Here is an 18172-nt window from a genome sequence, read left to right as displayed (position 1 = left end):
GTAGGTTCTGCTATGTTGGAACTGGTGAGGGGATGACCTCAGAGGCTCCAGTGTGAGGGGACTAGAGAAAGCTGATCCACAGCAAGAGAGCAACGGTACCCTTTTGCTGCCATCTGGACCATCATGTCCTGCTTGTAGCTCTTCCAGACAGCTTCTTGGGGGAAGGCATGAAACAGTTAATATTTGATTTTTGAAATCTTTATCTTTGCCCAAAGCATCACTTTGTGTCAGCCTCTGAGACCCTGGCTTTTGTCGAAGGCACCTTGATCCTTGGCTGCCCAGGTGTGGACAATCTTGAGTAAGAACTGCTTTTTTTCCAGTAGAATACCTTTGGTCTTATACAGTTGTCCCAGAGATACTAAGTGACCTACTCAAGGTCACACTGTAAACCAATGGAGGAAGTCATAAAAATGAAAATGCAAATACTGATAGCTACCTTTATTGAGGATTCACCGTGTGCCAGGTGCAGTATTATATGCTTTACCTGGTTAACCATCACATCCTTCATACCTTTCTGATGGTGCTAATATTATCCCCATTGTACAGAAGAGAAAATAGCCAGAGAGAGGTGAGTCACCTGCCCAAGTACACACAGCTAGTAAGTGAATGGAAAGGGACTTGAACCCTGAGAGTCTGACAACAGAGGCTATACCAATAACTGCTTTGATCCAGGGAGTTTGGGAGTCAGCTAGGTCTCAAGAAAGGAAAATCAGCTGGTTTGGCTGCGCAGGGTCCTGGGAGAGAGGACAAGAAAACCCCTGTGACTCTCTCCTCTGCAGCCCTTTTCCTTCCTCCATTTTCCATTGTTTTTCTGGAAGGTAATTGCTTGGGGCAGTGACAACCTCCTGGCGAATTACACAGCTGGTTTCCCAGTGAGATTTGTAACAACAACTCCGCCAGCCTGGCAGCCCCCAGCAAGTTCCGGTTTAAGAAACTAATTGCTGGATTGTGTAGTTGGTGCTAAATTGGGTAATTTCTCGGTGACGGCATGTGTGCCACTTCTTCCAATCCCAGATAGATGCGAGCTGCATCAGAGAATGTGCCACACACAGCACCCTCCTAGCCTCCTTCACTCCCCACTTCCTAGCCAGCTACAGGCAACTGCAAAAGCAGCTGCTTCCCTGGGCTCAGAGGTTCACCATCTGGGCAGCTCTCTGTGTGCTGGTGGCCTGGGATAGTAGATAGATGACTTGGTGCAATAAAACGGGGGAAAGTAGCACCAGCGCCCAGAGTTGTCAGAGGGTTTCAGGGAGCTTCCTTTATTCTGTACTTATCTGACCTTGGACTTGGAACAAATTCAGTACTCACCACTCAGGGGAAAAGGCTAAACCACACTTTGGTTACCTCTGGAGTGTGTGGTATGGGTGCGGTTCTTAGTTGTTTGTTTCCTTTTTAAAAAACAGAAAACAAAAAACAAATTCATTACTGTGTTCCTTCGGAAGGGTGTTTAATCCGTTTGGCTTCCCTGAGCAGCAGCACAGGTAGGAGGAAAGCTAAGGCGTTGGCGTGAGACTACACTGGGTTTGACTTCTGGATTTGTCACCAACTGTATGACCTTGGGACTGTCAGCCCCTCCAAGCGTCAGTTTCTTCTTCTGTAAATTGGGAGGTGGGGATAATATCTATCCCTTGGCATAGTTGTGGGAATTAAAATGTCATAAGTGAAAGGATCTTGTTCTTTTTAGGCTCACATTCACTCAACAAACACCTGCCATCTACCAAACATTGTTCTATAGGAGTGGGGGGGATAATGCAGTGAAAAAGATGGATGAAATTCCTGCACTTACATGGAGCTTACATGCTAATGGGAGAGACAGACAATTTCTGGATCACACAAGTTGAAAATGGTAATGATAGAAGAGCTGTAGAGGTACACAGTGCCTTGAGAGCAAACAGCAGGGGGATCTGACCTAGTCAGGGAGGCCAGAGAAAGCTTCCCTGAGGAAGCAACAACCGGGCTGAGATCTGAAGGGTGTGTAGGAGTTAGCAAGGCAGAGGTGGACAGGAAAAGCTTTCTGGATGGGGGTGGGGGGAATAGGCCCCGTGATGGGAGAGATCATGGGACTGCAGAAAGACTGGCCTGGCTGGAGCAGAGGAAGCAAGGGGGAGCGTGTTGTGAGCAGAGTTTGGAAGCCCAGGAAGGGCCGGAGCCTGCAGGCCTTGTTGGATGGGTTAAGGCATTTTATCCTAAGAACATCAATAAGCCAGTGAAGAGTTTTAACCACAGAAGTTACATGATCAGATTTGTGTTTCCAAACGACCATTTGGATTGGAGCCGGGTAAGAGCGGAAGCAGGGAGACCATTTAGGAGGCTTTCGCAGACGTCCAGGCAGGAGATGATGTTCTGAGGTAGTTGGATTAGTTAGCAGTGTTTTCTGCTGCAAATACAGAAAATCTGGCCGACAGTGGTTTAAATAAAGAGGAGTTTATTCCTTCCTGCATTTAGGCCTGGAGGAAGGCAACTGCTTTATTTTGGTGCCATGGCTCAGTGGCTCCAGGGTCAGCATTTCTGTGATTCTCTAGGCCTTTCTTTCATGGTGGCAAGACAGCTGCCCTAGCTCCAGGCATCATGATTGTATTCAAGTTGAAAAGAAAGGGAGGAAGGATGGTACTTGCAAGCCCCATCCCTTTTATTATAAAGGCAAAAATCTTTCCCAGAATCCCTCATCAAATTTTTATGTATATATCATTAGCTACAAGTGAATCATGTGGCTTCTAGGTACAAGGGAGGCTGGGAAAGGGGAAAGGAGGTTGAGAATGAGTTTTGGCTAGTCAGCCGACAGTGATTTGGTGGATATGGAAATAAGTGGGCAGATCTATTTTTAGGAAGCAAAATCCATAGGACTTGGAGATGGATTGAATTATTAGTCCCCTCCTCGCTTGTTTTTCCTGCCTGTGGATTATGTTTAGTAATGGGGTGGCAGCAGAAGGTATGTGATCATAACTGTGATATATAGGAGGAAGTTTATATAATTAAATCTATATCAATTAAATCTTCTCTTTAGGAAATCCATAAATTGGATATCTTCTTCTCCCAGTAATTTGGATTTGATTGGATTGTTTAATATTTGGACACTGGGGATTTTGCAAATCCAAAATGAAGGCTTCACATGTGGGATTATATTGCGTAATCTTTTAGAGTTTACAGAGTGGTTTTGTATCACTTGATACTAAAATCCTTGGAGATAGGTGAGCAGGTATCATTAGGCTTAGAGAGGGCAGGTCACTTGTCTAGTGTCACACACTTTCTGGTCTCAGGGCTTGAGCTTTTTCCACTAGCGAGTACTGCCCTGTAGGACATGGGTAAGGGAGTTGGGGCTGGTCTGTCTGGAGAGGAACAAACACAGGGGCCCATCTCCTTTGGGACCAGAGCTGGGAGGACATGGATTGATGCTAAAGAGACTGATAAGATCTTGATGAAGGTTTAGGGCTGGCAGCAGCACCTGTGTGGTGGTGGAGGAAGGGGGGAAACCTGGGAATGCCCACCATTGGTGTGGACATTCCCAGGTTTGATGTGGCCACAAACAAAGCAAATGGGATGGTCTGGGTTTCTGTCAAAGTGGCCTTTTGTGCTGTGAGTCTCAGACATGGGTCCTGCCTGGGGCAGGAAGAGGAGGACCATGCCATGGATGAAAGACCAAGCTATCAAAGCTTCTTTCCAAGGTGGGGAGATGCTTCTAGGTGCTTTCCCAATAGCTGCTTGAGAGGCCATTTTGGTCTGCTTCCCCAGAGAGGGGCAAAGGAAGAGAATTGTCATCTAGAGCCAGGCAGTTGATATATGTGAGGTGCCCCCCCCCCCCAGTTCCCCTCCAGGCAAGATAATGAACATCTTCTCCAGCCCAGGTTATAGGGTGGGCCAGGGGCTGGGCATGTCCTACCTTCCCCTCTATGGAAGATTCCCAGGAGACTTCACAATCTTCCTCATTGTCTCACATCCCTCAGGGTCAGGAAGTTCTTCTTGTTGTCTGACTGTGTCTCTTCCACTACTATTAATCATGCCTGCAAAGCTAGCTCTTCTTCCTGACATCCCTGTGTCTAATAATGGCATCATTAGTCTTCCAGTCACGGCTGCTGCAAACTTCAGAGTCGTCTTCCTTTCTGACTCTCTCCCATCTCTTCCCAGTGTTTTCCAAACCCCAGTGTCTGCTGGAACTCTCTCAACCCGTGCCTCAGAATTCCTTATTTGCCCACCTCTTCTGCCTTTGTTCCTGCTGTTCCCTCCAGTGGGAATTCTCTCTCCCTTACACACAGCCATCTTGTTCTCCATCTTAAACACACTTTTCTCTGGGAAGTCTTCCTCAATTTCCCTCTATTGGATCTGCTCTTGCCCTCATCTTAACTGGCCTGACATTTTGGTACCTCTTTCCAGCACAGTCATTTATTCATCTACTTAGCGAACACTTATTAAGTACCAGCTCTGGGCAAAGCCCCGAGTTAGGTGCTGGAGATCCAGTGATAAATAGAGTTTGGTTCCTACCCTGCAGAAGACCAGATTCTAGTTGGGGAGACAGAAACTGAAACAGACAATTTCGGTGCAGTGTGATAGCTGCTTTCATGAGAGGAGCCCAGGGTGTTATAAAAACCCAATAGAGAGGCATAACCCAGAATAAGAGCACAAAAAGTCTTCGAGGGAAGGTGGGCTTAATATGAATAAGTGTTAGCCAGGGGCTTGGGTTGGAAGGTGGATGAAAGGAGATTCTAGGAGGAAGGAGCAGCTTGTGCAAAAATGCAGGGACCTAAAATAACCCTATCACGTGAGAGATTGTTCCCCTGTTAGACTACAAGCCTCTCGATGACAGGGACCACACTTAAATCACCTCTATACACTTCTCATTCCGAGTCTTATTATGGTAGCTGCTCAACAAATATTTGTGGAATGGAATCATATTTGAGAGCAATGAAAAAAAATGCAGTGGCTCAGCACCATGGACAGATCACACAGACACCTGCAGTTGGAGGTAGTCCAACCTGTAAGCTCATTTGCATTCATTTGCATAATGAAGCCAACTTCATTTCCCTGGGGGTCCAAAGGCTCTGCATCATGGGGGATCCAATCAGTCCTGGTTTGGGGGGTTGGGCAGGGAAACTGTCAAGGCCAGAGACTGGTCCTCTGAGGACTCCGGGAGAATCTCTTTTCCTCTTTGCTTACCACCCTTTTCTTTTTGGTCAGGAGCCAGTGGTCCTGAGCCTTCTGAAGTTAGGATTCTGCCTGGCAGTGGGAATCCTGACACCAAGGATGGGACAACCTGGATGGTGAGTAGTAGGAGACTCTGGGAGATGGGGTTCTTAAATCAGAATAACCTGGGTTTGAATCTTGATTCAAAGTGACTCACCCATTTACCGGCTTTGTGACCTTACCGTTTTGAGCTCAATTTTCTCATGGGTAAGTGTGGATAATGTCTACACATAGGATTTCAGTGGGATCAGAGACTATTAGGTATGCACAGTACCTGGTACATAGCAAGTGCTCAGAGATGAGCTGTGAGCAGGATTTGGAAGAAGCCATACCCATGGTGGGTATGGGGAGGCAGTGGTGGGGAGGAAGGGAGGAAGAGCCTTGGAGGTGCTGCTGTCTGGAGTCTTTGAGGCTGTCATCACCTCATAGTCAGCAGATGGCCCAGGAGCCTGGTCTGGGATGAGAGAGGGCGCCGTCTGCCAGCTCCTCAGTCCCTGTCCCTCCTGCTGGCACCCCCTCCTGCCGTAGCTCCTGTCCTGGCAGCTCTGGAGTCCTGATTGGAGGCAGTACTTGCTGAGAGCTGACCTCTCTGTCCTGTAGTCTTGGCAAGCCTGGGATGGGGGCCAGGAGCACTGGTTCCAATGCTTTCTCTCCATCACCCCCCTGCCCTGCCAGCCCACTGTTCCTGGGAGGAGGAACTCCTGGGTTCTAACCCCAGTTTAGGATTCAGATGCTGCTCGAATAGCCAGCATTCCTCCTCTTTATGTTTCTCCTCCCTTCATGACTCCCCTCCATTGGAATGGGGGTGGTGGTAAAAGGCAAAAGGGGAAATTTCATCAGGGGATATTTGGAACCCGGAAGAGGAAGGCGGAGTCATCTCAGGTTATCCCTTCCTATCTCAGCCCTGGGTGGGGGGGAAGGAGAATAAGCCTACAGCCAGATAGAAGGAGCTGGGTGTGGAAGGAAGCGGAGGGGTTTTCCTGCAGAATCGTGATAGAGATGTAGATTTGGGTCCAGTGTTCTCTTTGGTTATTGCTTCTGGGAGCTGTGACGCAGAGGCCTGACTCTTCATAGCAGTGGAATTGGGTAGGGATGGGACACAGGTGTGGTGCTGGATCAATTTGCCTCATGTCAGCTTGTTAAAAGCTAGTTCACCTAATGGCTAGTATGTTTGACTTGTTTTTATGTCTGTATTGGTACCTTTTTATTTTCGGTTACCCAAGGATTTTTAAAAACCCATTTGGTTGAGGGCGTTTCCTCTTGTGAATAAGTATTTATCAAATTTGCAGCATTTGATGAATGATGATGTTATTTTGTGCCCTTGTGAGCATCTTTGTCTAGTATGACTGTTTTAAGGCTTTTAAGCCCATTTGTGGAAAGATGGTAGAATTAATCACACTAAATTGGTATGCACTACCTGAAGGGATATAAGAGTACCTAATAAAAGATAGTTTCAGGTGAAGTGGCCTGTTGTTCAATCTTAATCCCACTGCCCCCTATTTTCCCAGGAGGTTCCTGGGGCCTGGCCCCCAACACTATGAAGAGCCCTTGCCGAGGCCATGAGGGCTTATCATGGCGACCGAGGCAGCCATCCCCGCCCAGCCCGCTTTGCCGACCAGCAGCATATGGACGTGGGCCCCGCTGCCAGGGCTCCATACCTGCTGGGCTCCGGGGAGGCCTTCTCCACCGAGCCCCGCTTTTGTGCCCCAAGAGCTGGCCTGGGACACCTTTCTCCTGAAGGGCCCCTGAGCCTGAGTGAGGGGCCATCAACAGGCCCCGAGGGAGGGCCAGGAGGGGCCGGGGTTGGGGGGGGTAGCAGCACCTTCCCCAGGATGTACCCTGGCCAGGGCCCCTTCGACACCTGTGAAGACTGTGTGGGCCACCCACAGGGCAAGGGTGCCCCCCGCCTGCCTCCCACACTTCTGGACCAGTTTGAAAAGCAGTTGCCCGTTCAACAAGATGGCTTCCACACGCTGCCATACCAGCGAGGTCCAGCGGGGGCCGGGCCCGGGCCAGGGTCTGGCACTACCCCGGAGGCCCGCAGCGAGAGCCCCAGCCGCATCCGGCACCTGGTTCACTCTGTGCAGAAGCTGTTTGCCAAGTCCCACTCTCTGGAGGCGCCAGGGAAGCGGGACTATAATGGGCCCAAGGCTGAGGGCAGAGGTGGCTCCGGCGGAGACAGCTACCCTGGCCCGGGCTCTGGAGGCCTCCACACCTCCCACCACCACCATCACCACCACCACCACCACCACCAGTCCCGGCATGGCAAGAGGAGCAAGAGCAAGGACCGCAAGGGGGATGGACGGCACCAGGCCAAGGCCGCGGGCTGGTGGAGCTCCGATGACAACTTGGACAGTGACAGCGGCTTCCTGGCCGGTGGGCGGCCCCCTGGGGAGCCTGGTGGTCCCTTCTGCCTGGAGGCTCCAGATGGGTCCTACCGGGACTTGAGCTTCAAGGGGCGCTCGGGCGGGTCGGAAGGCCGCTGTCTTGCCTGCACTGGCATGTCCATGTCACTGGATGGACAATCGGTCAAGCGAAGTGCCTGGCATACCATGATGGTCAGCCAGGGCCGGGATGGATACCCAGGGGCCGGGCCAGGCAAGGGGCTCCTGGGTCCGGAGGCCAAGGCCAAAACCAGGACTTATCACTATCTGCAGGTGAGGCTTTGGTGGGGGTGGGAAACAGGGTCCTCAGCCCTCATCAGTGTTGTCACCCAGGGAGCTGTGGAAAGGGTTGGGTGGGAGCCAGCTATTCCCAGGATGGAGGGTCTGGAGTCAGGGGGGCTCTTCCCTGCCTCACTGTATTGCCTTGAGCCCCTTTTGGGACCTCAGTTTCCCTGTTTGTGCAGTGAAGGGGCCCTTCTATTTTGATATTGTGTGTCAGTGCCAGGAAGACTTTTCCTTTATCTGATGTTTTGGACGAGCCGTGCTGGCCTCTGCCTTGTGAGGCTGGAGGCGGGATGAGGTTGAGAGTAGACAGTGAACAGGACAATGCGGTGCTCCCTGCCTGTGGCTTCCCCAAGATTGGAGGTCAGCAGTTGGAAAGCAGTCCTCTTGCCCCTAGGCCTTCTCCAGACCTCTTTTCTGCCCAAATCTGGGTGGTCCAGATATTGTTTGAATGTGAAGGTCAGTTATTTCCAGAATGTGCCTCTGCTGGTGTTTGTCGTTCTGGGGAACCTGCAGTAGGGCACCCGTGAGGCTGTGGAAGAGCCTGGGAGCCTGTCTTACGGGTTTCCCCAGGCTGGGCTTCACAGTGAAGTCGGAGCTCCACACACAGCAGCAGGCCAGGGCTTCCTGAGAGTGGATGGTGCAGGTGATAACTAGCACACTGTCCCTGTCATCTTTTACCAACTCTGTGGTGTCTGCAGGTGAGGCTAAGAGCTCTGACCCCTTCTTCTTATGGAGCCTTCATCCATCTCCGTCCCCTCTCCGTCTTCCTACTGAGATGGGGTCAGGGGCTCTTCTTGCCATCAACCTTCCTCTTCTCTGCCTTACGCTCCCCTCTCATATCCCCTGACACGCTTTCCTGAGCCCTGCTGTAGTTTTAGGAGGAAAAGTCTAGACAAGTTCTAGAAGTCCAGTAGACTTAGGGTTATCCCCCAAACCCACGTTCTGCATAGTTAATCTGCATCCATTCATTCAGTGAGCGTTTCCTGGGTGCTGTGGAGACAAAGATGAAGACACAGACGCTGCTTGGGAGGAGCTCACCATTTAAAGGTGGGATAGACAAGGCATCAGGTAGAATACACTGTGATGAGGCTGTGAGAGGAGAGACCCCTGGGAGCCTTGGGAGCCCAGAGGAGGCACCTCACCCACCTGGGTGATGGTGGCCAGAACAACTTCTAGGAAGAATGTCCCCTGAGCAGAATCTCCGTGGAGAATTTGGAGTTAGTTGAGTGCAGAAGTTCCGGGATTTAAGGGTGTTCCAGGAAGAGACTACAGCACGTTCAAAGGTGTGGAGAGTTGAGCTTGCATGTGTCTTTGGGTGTCACTGGCCTTTTTGGTAAGTTGTTCGCATGTTAGGGCTCTCCTGGGTGGGGAACTCACAAAAGCTCAAGGGAACAGATAGGGCCACAGTGGAAGCAGGAAGGGGTGGGAGACGGAAGGGGAGGTTGGAGACTTCTAGGATTCAGGACTTCTGGGTTGGCCTTGGATTGCCCCCTCCCTGGGAGAGAGGTTCTCTAAGCCGGGGATTGAAGGGTCCAGCAGAAAGGGCCGAGGAGAGATCACCAACCCTTCTTCTCCCATCCCTGCCACCTTGCCACCACTCCGCTGCTCCCTGCTGCTTCTCCAGGGCTGCCCTCACCTCCCTGGGGGCTTCCTTTTTAACATGCAACTCACAGTGTCCTGCAGAGAAGCCAGCAGCTCCGCAGTGGCTATGGAGTGGGAGCCCTGCAGTGTGCAGAGCGTGCCCGGCTGTCCCATCCGCCTCCCTCTGCCTCTGTGGTTCCTCTCTGCAGAGTACGGGGAAGGGGAAGGATCTGTCAGGGGCCGGGGCTCCAGGGAATCTTAGGACTGGAAAGTCTGAGCCTGTTTGGGGGAGAACAAGGGGCTGCAGGGACTCTCTAGACAGACTGCTGCCCCCCCGGCACAAAAGCAGGGGAAGCTGGCCACATCAGACCAGGTGTCTTTGTTGGGTCCCCAGTCCTTTTGTTGAGACCTTGTTCCCCTACAGGATGCCAGCTCTCTCTCTCAGACTTCTTCCAGAATCCCTCTTTTCACTCGGAGCCCTTGTTCCTTTATGGAGCCTCGTCTCTTCCCTGCGTTCCCATCTTCTGATTGAGCCCAGCCCCCCACCGAGCCCCGTCCGCCTCACCCCCTGAGGGCTCCTTCGTGGGGCCCCATCCCATCCCTGTTCTCACACTGATCTCTGACCCCTCATTTAGTCCCACCCCAGAATCTCTATTCCTCTCCTGAACCCTATGCTCTCCCTGAACCCTAACCCCCACCCCATTTAACCTGTTCTTTTCAACAGGTGTTTTAAATCTTCGCTACCTGCCCTGGGCCCCTCCCGCATGCCTTCATTACACCTCATTCTTCACAGTGTAGGCAGACCATCCCAGACTCCCTCACCTTCCTGTCAGTGGACTCGTCAAGATCCCCCGCCACCCTCATACCCTTCCTTCTTGGCTCAGAGGAGAAGCCAGGACCGCCCATCCCAGGATGACGCCTCCACAGGGCTTGAGCCCATCTCTCTGGGATCCCCTCTGTCCATGAGCTGTCCCCCCTTCCTCCCCACATTTAAAGACTGTCTCTTTACTGACCCTTTCCCTCATCCTGCAAACATGCCCAAATCTCTCTCATCCTAAAAAAGAAAATCTTTCTTCAACCCCATACCCCTTTCCATCTCCTTCCTGTCTTCCCTTCATTTCCAAGTTCTTAGAGTGCAGACTCCACTCCTTTACTTCCTTTCACTCTCCCCTTTACTACAGTCTGACTTCCACACCCCTGTCCTCTAAAATGTCCTGGGAGTGGTCACCAATGGTCTCTTGAGAGCTCTCCTTGAAAGGTACCTTTCAATGCTTATAATAACAGTGGTCAACATTGGGCACTTACTCTGTGCTGGGCACTCTATATTGGCTCACTTATCTTTCCCACCAATGCTGTGAAGTGGGCATAATTATCATCACCAGTTCACAGACGAGGAAACTGAGGCTTAGAGATGAATCAGTTCTGCTCAAGTTTACCCAGCTAGCAAGTGATGGGGCCAGAATTTGAACACGGTTCTAACTCCCTAGCCCGAATCACTAACCTCTGCATGCACTGTGGCATTTGACATTATCAACTCCTTCTATTCTGGAAATGTCTCCTGTTTCCATGACACGGCATTCTCCTGACTTCCCTCCCACCCTTCTGCCCACTCTTTCTCAGGTGACTTCATAGGCTCCTCTCCCTTTCTTCGCAGTCCCCTTTTAAATGTCAGTGGATCCCTTCCCACCTCTCTTTCTTCTTTCCCCTGGGCTGTTTCATTCACTCCTGTGGATTCAGCTGCCACCCATGACTCCCCCATGTCTGCCTCCAGCCCAGGTCTCTCCACTGAACTCCAGAACCAAACGCCCAACCACCTGCTCCACAGCTCTCTGCCAACTCAAGATGCTCAACGCTGAACCTATCACCTTTCCCCCAAACCTGTTTCTCTGGGATTCTGTGGCTCAGTGATCGACAGCACCATCCCCCCAGGTCCTCAGCCGGCAGCATCTCAGTCATCATCGACTCCTCCCCACCCCCTCACCCCCCACGTCTAATCAGGCTCACTGATGCTCCTTAACACCTCTCATTTCCATCTCCTCTTCCCCCTCATTGTCATTGTCTTAATTTAAGCCTCATCATCTCTTGCCTGGATAACAGCATCAGCCTCTTAATTGGTCTCCGTCTCGCCACTTGAGCCCCTGCCCTGCTCCTGGCTCTCCACAATCCATCCTCTGTTTGGACTGTTGAAGTGCTCTTTCTGAAACACAAATTGATGTCACTCCCTCTGTGTCTCTTCACAGAAGGGAGGCGGAAAGTTAGAGGATTTGGGATATAAGCAGTTAAGAGGATGAAGGAGAAGGAGGGGTGAAAGGTCACTGAGGTCAGGTGACGCTTTACTGCTAGGGGTGAGATTGACGTAGGTCACTTTGACCTCTGAGCTTCAATCTCTTGGCACCTGGCATGTCAGCTCCTAGACTCTCTAGGTGGTCCTCAATTAAGTAGCAAAAGTCACATGGAGGACGATGAGGCATCTCCTGTAGCGGGGACCTCACCTGCTCTGCCTCTGCACATTCCTGAACGTGGCCTGCTTGAGCCAGGGCTGAGTGTCTCCCACTGGCAGTGGAGAATGTGGGTCCCGGCTTCCAGATTTAGTAGGGACTTGTCTGAAAGATAGAGGCCCCTTGTCCCTGCAGGTGCCGCAAGATGACTGGGGGGGTTACCCCACTGGGGGCAAGGACGGGGAGATCCCCTGCCGCAGGATGCGGAGCGGCAGCTACATCAAAGCCATGGGGGATGAGGAGAGTGGAGACTCAGATGGCAGCCCCAAGACATCTCCCAAAGCGGTCGCCCGGCGCTTCACCACCCGCCGCTCCTCCAGCGTGGACCAGGCCCGGATCAAGTAAGGACAGGGAGAGCTGGGGTGGGGGTGGGGTGTAGGGTGCTGATCCTGGGTGCCTGTAGGAGATGTGCATAGAGTGGGTACCAGTCAGGTTCCCTGCTTAGGGGTCAACTGGGCAGTCTTGCTCTGCCCCATATAAAGAGGGGGTGCCTGTGATAGCCCCTATCTGAATGTCTCTTTGGAAGAATCCCTTTACCCAGGAGTCTCCTGGGGATCTCTGGGATTTCTGAGGGTTAGAACCCGCTCAGGGGCCTCAGTACTCTCATTCCCCTCCCCCACCTCCTCGCAGACCCCCATTCTGAATCTGGAATTTTGACCTTTCCCAGCTGCTGTGTCCCACCCCGGATCCACCCCCGGAGCTCCATCCCTGGCTATAGCCGTTCCCTCACCACCGGACAGGTAGGGAGAGGCCCAGCATGCTGGAAGGAAAGGGTGGGAAGGGGGATTCAATCCCATGCCCAGCCTAGGCCTTAAAATCAGGAATCTGCCCATGGAGAGAGCACAAGTCTGGTTCTGGGGAGCTGGGAAGCCTGCCTTGGGACTCCTGGAGCTGACTCAGACTGAGGATCTCAGAGTCACATCCTTAAAAACCACCAAGCATCCTCAAAAGTGATGAACTTGTAAGGGCAGCGTCAGTTCTCTGAGGTTCCCCAGCCCTTTCGTGGCCTGATTGCTCCCAACCCACCCCATGTAAAAGGCAAGATTGAGTGTACAGACCGGGGATAGATAGAACTGCAGTCTCAGAGATGATCAGGGCTTGAGTTCTTTCCCCTCCACTCCACCCTGTGGAACACTGGCAAGATATCTCCCTCTCAATGCCTCTGTTGGCTCATCTTTTTTTTTTTTTAATTTAATTTTATTTATTTATTTTTGGCTGTGCTGGGTCTTCGTTGCAGTGCGCGGGCTTCTCATCGCGGTGGCTTCTCTTGTTGCGGAGCACGGGCTCTAGGTGCGCGGGCTTCAGTAGTTGCGGCACGCAGGCTCAGTAGTTGTGGCGCATGGGCTTAGTTGCTCCGCGGCATGTGAGATCATCCCGGACCAGGGCTCGACCCCGTGTCCCCTGCATTGGCAGGTGGATTCTTAACCACTGCGCCACCAGGGAAGCCCCTGTTGGCTCATCTTTGAAATGACAATTGTAATGATGCTTATCTCACAGGGGTTTTGTGAGTTCAGTGAGAAAATATATGCAAACACAAGGTACCTGGCCCCACGCTGGTATTTTACAAGTGTGAGTTCTATACCTAAGTGTAGACTTTACCCTTAACTAAAGGAGGCAGTGCAGTTTAGTAATTAAATGCATGAGGTGGGTTTGAATTCCAGCTCAGCCACTTACCGGCTGAGTGACCTGGGGCAAGTTACTTGACTTTTTTGAGCCCCACTCTCCCTATTTAAAAATAGGCATCATAATAGTGTTCTTGGCACACAGCCAACACTCAATAAAGGTTAGCTATTTTTACTGTTTGCTGGGGAAAAAAAGCAATGCAAAGACCGTCCTGGTTGGCTTCCATGGTTTTGCTGCTGCAGTCTCTCAGCGTTTCTTTGTTACATTTCCTGAATCAGGGAATCTGATTGGCACAGCCATCTTTTCACAGAAGACCAGTCTATGTTGCTAAACCCACTAGTTAATGCTCAGCCCTTGTTTTACTTGATCCATCAGCAACATCTAACGCAGCTGATGACTCTCTCCTTCCTGAAACACTTTTCTCAGTTGGCTTTGAGGACACCACACCTTTTAGGTTCTTCTAGCTTCTCTCTCTGGTTGCCTATTCTTAGTCGGTGTCACTGGTGCCCACAGACTCTTCAGGATTGGAACACTGGAGTTTTCCAGGGCTTAGTTCCTGGACTTCTTCCTACACTCACTCTTTGGGTGAGCTCATCCAGGCTCATAGCTTTGAATATTATTGAGAGCCTGATGACTCCCAAATGTCTATCACCAGCCCACATTCTCCCATAAATGCATATATATCTGTGTGTTGAAATCTCACTTGGATGTTGAGTAGACATCTCAAACTTAAGATGTTCAAAACCAAACTGCTGGTACCCTTTTCTCCCTCCTCAAATTTCCTACTCCATCCAATGTCTTCTCCATTTCAGATAATGGCAATTTTATTCTTCCAGGAGCTCTGATCTAAAACACTGAAGTCAGTCTGGACTCCTTTCTCTCTCACACATCCCATGTCCAACCCTTCAGCAAATCCTGTTGGTCCCACCTTCAAAGTATTTCCAGGATCCAGTCACTCCTCGCCATCTCCACTGCCAGCATGTCAGTGCAAGTCACCATGTTCTTTTGTCTAGACTGTTGCACTGCTTTCTAGTTGATCTCTTGCACTTGTCCTTGCGCCACTTCATTCTCTCATAATACGGCCAGAGTGATCATTTAAGAATAAAATTGCATTCAATCAACACCTTGCTCAGGGGAATAGTCAAACACTGTACTATGATGTATAAGGCCCTGCATGATCTGGCCCTTGCTACCTCTGAGTTCCTATCCTAACACTGTTCCCATCCCACACCCACTCCAGCCACACTGGTCTCCTTGCTGCACCTCCTACACCACACGTGTGCTTCAGCCTTAGGTCCTTTGCTGCTACCTCTGCCTGGATCTCTCCTTCCCAGATACTCCCGTGGATTGCTCCCTCGCTTCTTTCAGGTCTTTGCCCAAACGTTCTAAATTTTAATTTTAACCCCCCTCAACATTTCCTGTTTCCCTTCTCTGTTCTTCTCCTTTTCCTCTTCCTCCCCACCCCCACTTCTTCTTTTCATCACTTTACACTATCTAACATCATGTATACTTTACATATTTTTCCAGGGGGGCATGGTTTATAACCCCTGATTTACAGAAGAGGAAACAGGTTTAATGAACTAGTGACGTCACTCTATTATCTTTATCACTTTTTGCCCTTCTAGTATTTTCCTAGAACATCTTTTCCTATGTTTTACTTTAAAGCTTTTTGTCTCTTTATGTTTTAGGTATGTCTTTTGTAAGTAGTTTATAGCTATATTTTATTTTATATCCATTCTGACAGTTTGAGAGTTTAGTACATTTATATTTATTGTGATTTCTGATATGCTTGCATTCATTTCTGTCATCTTATTTTGTGCCATCTATTTATCCTGCCTTTTGGGTGATGCTTTTCTACTCCTTTGCTGCCTTCTTTTGGATGAATTGGATTTTCTTCATTTTTCTCTTCACCAAATCCCACACTGATTTGGCAGTTATATATACTAATTTCATTATTTTTGTGGTTATTCTTATAATTTCATGTGCATATTTGACTTAACAAAGTCTCAGATTGACAATTACTTCTACCCTTCTTCTGAACAATGTAAAGACCTTAGGACACTTTACTTTTGATCACCTCTTCCCTTCTTACATGTACCAGTTGCCCAGTATTTTAGTCCCACCTTTTTTTTAACCTCTCTCAGTTAGTCTTTATTATTGTTATTAACTTTTATACTACTAATACTTGATTAGTAGTATTACTAATACTAAGTATTACTAATACTTCATTTTTTTTTTTAAATTTTTATTTATTTATTTATTTATTTATTTATTTATGGCTGTGTTTGGTCTTTGTTTCTGTGCGAGGGCTTTCTCTACTTGTGGCAAGTGGGGACCACTCTTCATCACGGTGCGCGGGCCTCTCACCATCATGGCCTCTCTTGTTGCAGAGCACAGGCTCCATATGTGCAGGCTCAGTAATTGTGGCTCACGGGCCAAGTCGCTCCACGGCATGTGGGATCTTCCCAGACCAGGACTCGAACCCGTGTCCCACTGCGTTGGCAGGCAGATTCTCAACCACTGCGCCACCAGGGAAGCCCCAACTTCACATTTTTACCTTTCCCCCCTCACTATTCCTTCTTACATTTCATTTCTTCCTTTTAAAGTAAATTCTTTAGTAACTTTTTTCAGTGAGTGTCTGTTAGTGGCAAATTCTGCCTTTAACCAAAAATGTCATTTACTCTCACTATTTTACATAATTTAGCTTATTACAGAATTTTAGGTCAACATTTATTTTCTCTCAGTGTTTTGATGATATGCCTCTGTCATCTGTTCTGTTCTTGCTGTGGAGAAGTCTACTATCAATCTAATGGTCTTTGTTGGTTATTTTCATTTCTCTCTGATTGTTGTCAAGATTTTGCCCTTGATTTTGGTGTCCTACAGTTTCACTATGGTGTGTGTGTGTGTGTGGGGGGGTGTGTGTTCCCTGAATCTGAGGATTCATGTCTTTCATCAAATCTGGAAAATTCTCTCATGGTTACTGTTTGCTGGTACATCTTTTTCCTTCTTTTTACTTTCTATCTACTTGCTTTTTTATCCAGTCTGAAAATCTCTGCCTTTTGAATGGCAGTGTTTTGTCTACTCACATTTAATGTGATTATTGATATGGTTGGATTGTCTCATGTCATTTTTGTTCCTTTGTTCTTCTTTTACTACCTTCTTTTGTATTAAATACTTTGTGTACCATTTTAATTTCTTTTCGTTAATTCCTTTTTACTATCTTATTCAAGTTATTAGTGGTTGCACTAGAAATTACAATGTGTATCTTAACTTATTAAAATCTAATTGATTCTGGTAAAATACAGAAGCACTGCTCTAATATATCTCCTTTCTCTCTCCCTTTTCTGTGCTATTATTGTCATATGTATTACCTATACCTGTGTTATAAACCTAAAAATTATTATAAACCAATAATAGGGTTATAATAATTGCTTTGCTTATGTCTTTTAAAGAAGTTGAGAGAAAAAAATGTGAAAAATATATTTATAGAGCTATTTATATTTACTCACATATTTACCATTTCTGGTGCTCCTCATTTCTTCCTGTGGATTTGAGTTACTACTGGTTGTCACTTCCTTTTAACCTGAAGAACTTCCATTAGTATTTCTTGTAAGATAGTTCTGCTGGCAATAATTTCTTCAGTCTGTATTTATTTGGAAATGTCTTTATTTTTACTTCATTTTTTGAAGGATAGTTTTGCTGGATATAGAATTCCTGGTTGACAGTTTTTTTCTTTTAGCACTTTCACTATACCATTCCACTGCCTTTGGTGTTCATTGTTTCTGATGAAAAGCCAGTTTTTAATCATATTGGGTTTTTTTTTCTTGTATGCGATGAATTGTTTTCCTCTTGTTGCTGTTAAGATTTTCTCTTTGTCTTTCAACATTTTGACTGTAAGGTGTCTGGGTGTGGATCTCTTTGTGTTTAACCTACTTTGGATTCATTGAGTTTCTTTGATCTGTAGGTTAATGTTTTTCATCAAATTTGGAAAGTTTGGGGCCATTATATTTTCAAATATTTTTTCTTCCTCTTTCTCTCTGTCTTCTTCTGGGACTCCCATTACATGCATACTGGTATACCTGATGTTGTTCCATAGGTCTCTGAGGCACTGTTCATTTCTATTCAGTCATTTTCCCCATTCAGTTCTTTATACTGGATAATCTATACTCATCTATCTTCAAGTTTACTGATCACTTTTTATGCTGAGCCCTTCTGGTGAATTTTTAATTTCAGTTATTGTACTTTTCAGCTCTAGAATTTCCATTTGATTCTTTTCTTGTTCTTTTTTAAAAATAATTAATTAGGGGCTTCCCTGGTGGCGCAGTGGTTGAGAGTCTGCCTGCCAATGCGGGGGACACGGGTTTGAGCCCTGGTCTGGGAGGATCCCACATGCCGTGGAGCAACTGGGCCCGTGAGCCACAACTACTGAGCCTGCGCGTCTGGAGCCTGTGCTCCGCAACAAGAGAGGCCGCGACAGTGAGAGGCCCGCGCACCGCGATGAAGAGTGCCCCCACCCCCCCGCTTGCCACAACTAGAGAAAGCCCTCGCACGGAAACGAAGACCCAACACAGCCAAAAATAAATAAATAAAATAAAGAATTACAAAAAAAAGTAAGAGCAAGGGCCA

At 48.5% G+C, this 18172-nt stretch overlaps 1 protein-coding gene across 1 annotated transcript in view; it reads left to right on the top strand.

Moving 5' to 3' along the window:
* The first annotated feature begins 6734 nt into the window (after positions 1-6734).
* DLGAP3 (DLG associated protein 3) overlaps positions 6735-18172 on the top strand; it is a 38799-nt gene continuing 27361 nt past the window's right edge. The window contains exons 1-3 of the mRNA XM_059896792.1: positions 6735-7832; positions 12059-12264; positions 12591-12663. Of these exons, the coding sequence (XP_059752775.1) occupies positions 6735-7832; positions 12059-12264; positions 12591-12663 (1377 nt within the window). The remainder of the gene's footprint in view (positions 7833-12058; positions 12265-12590; positions 12664-18172) is intronic.

This window comes from Balaenoptera ricei, chromosome 1 (assembly GCF_028023285.1).
Source record: "Balaenoptera ricei isolate mBalRic1 chromosome 1, mBalRic1.hap2, whole genome shotgun sequence".
NCBI lineage: Eukaryota > Metazoa > Chordata > Mammalia > Artiodactyla > Balaenopteridae > Balaenoptera > Balaenoptera ricei.
The sequence above is the reverse complement of the archived record's forward strand: the minus strand, read 5'-3'. Positions and strand labels throughout refer to the sequence as shown.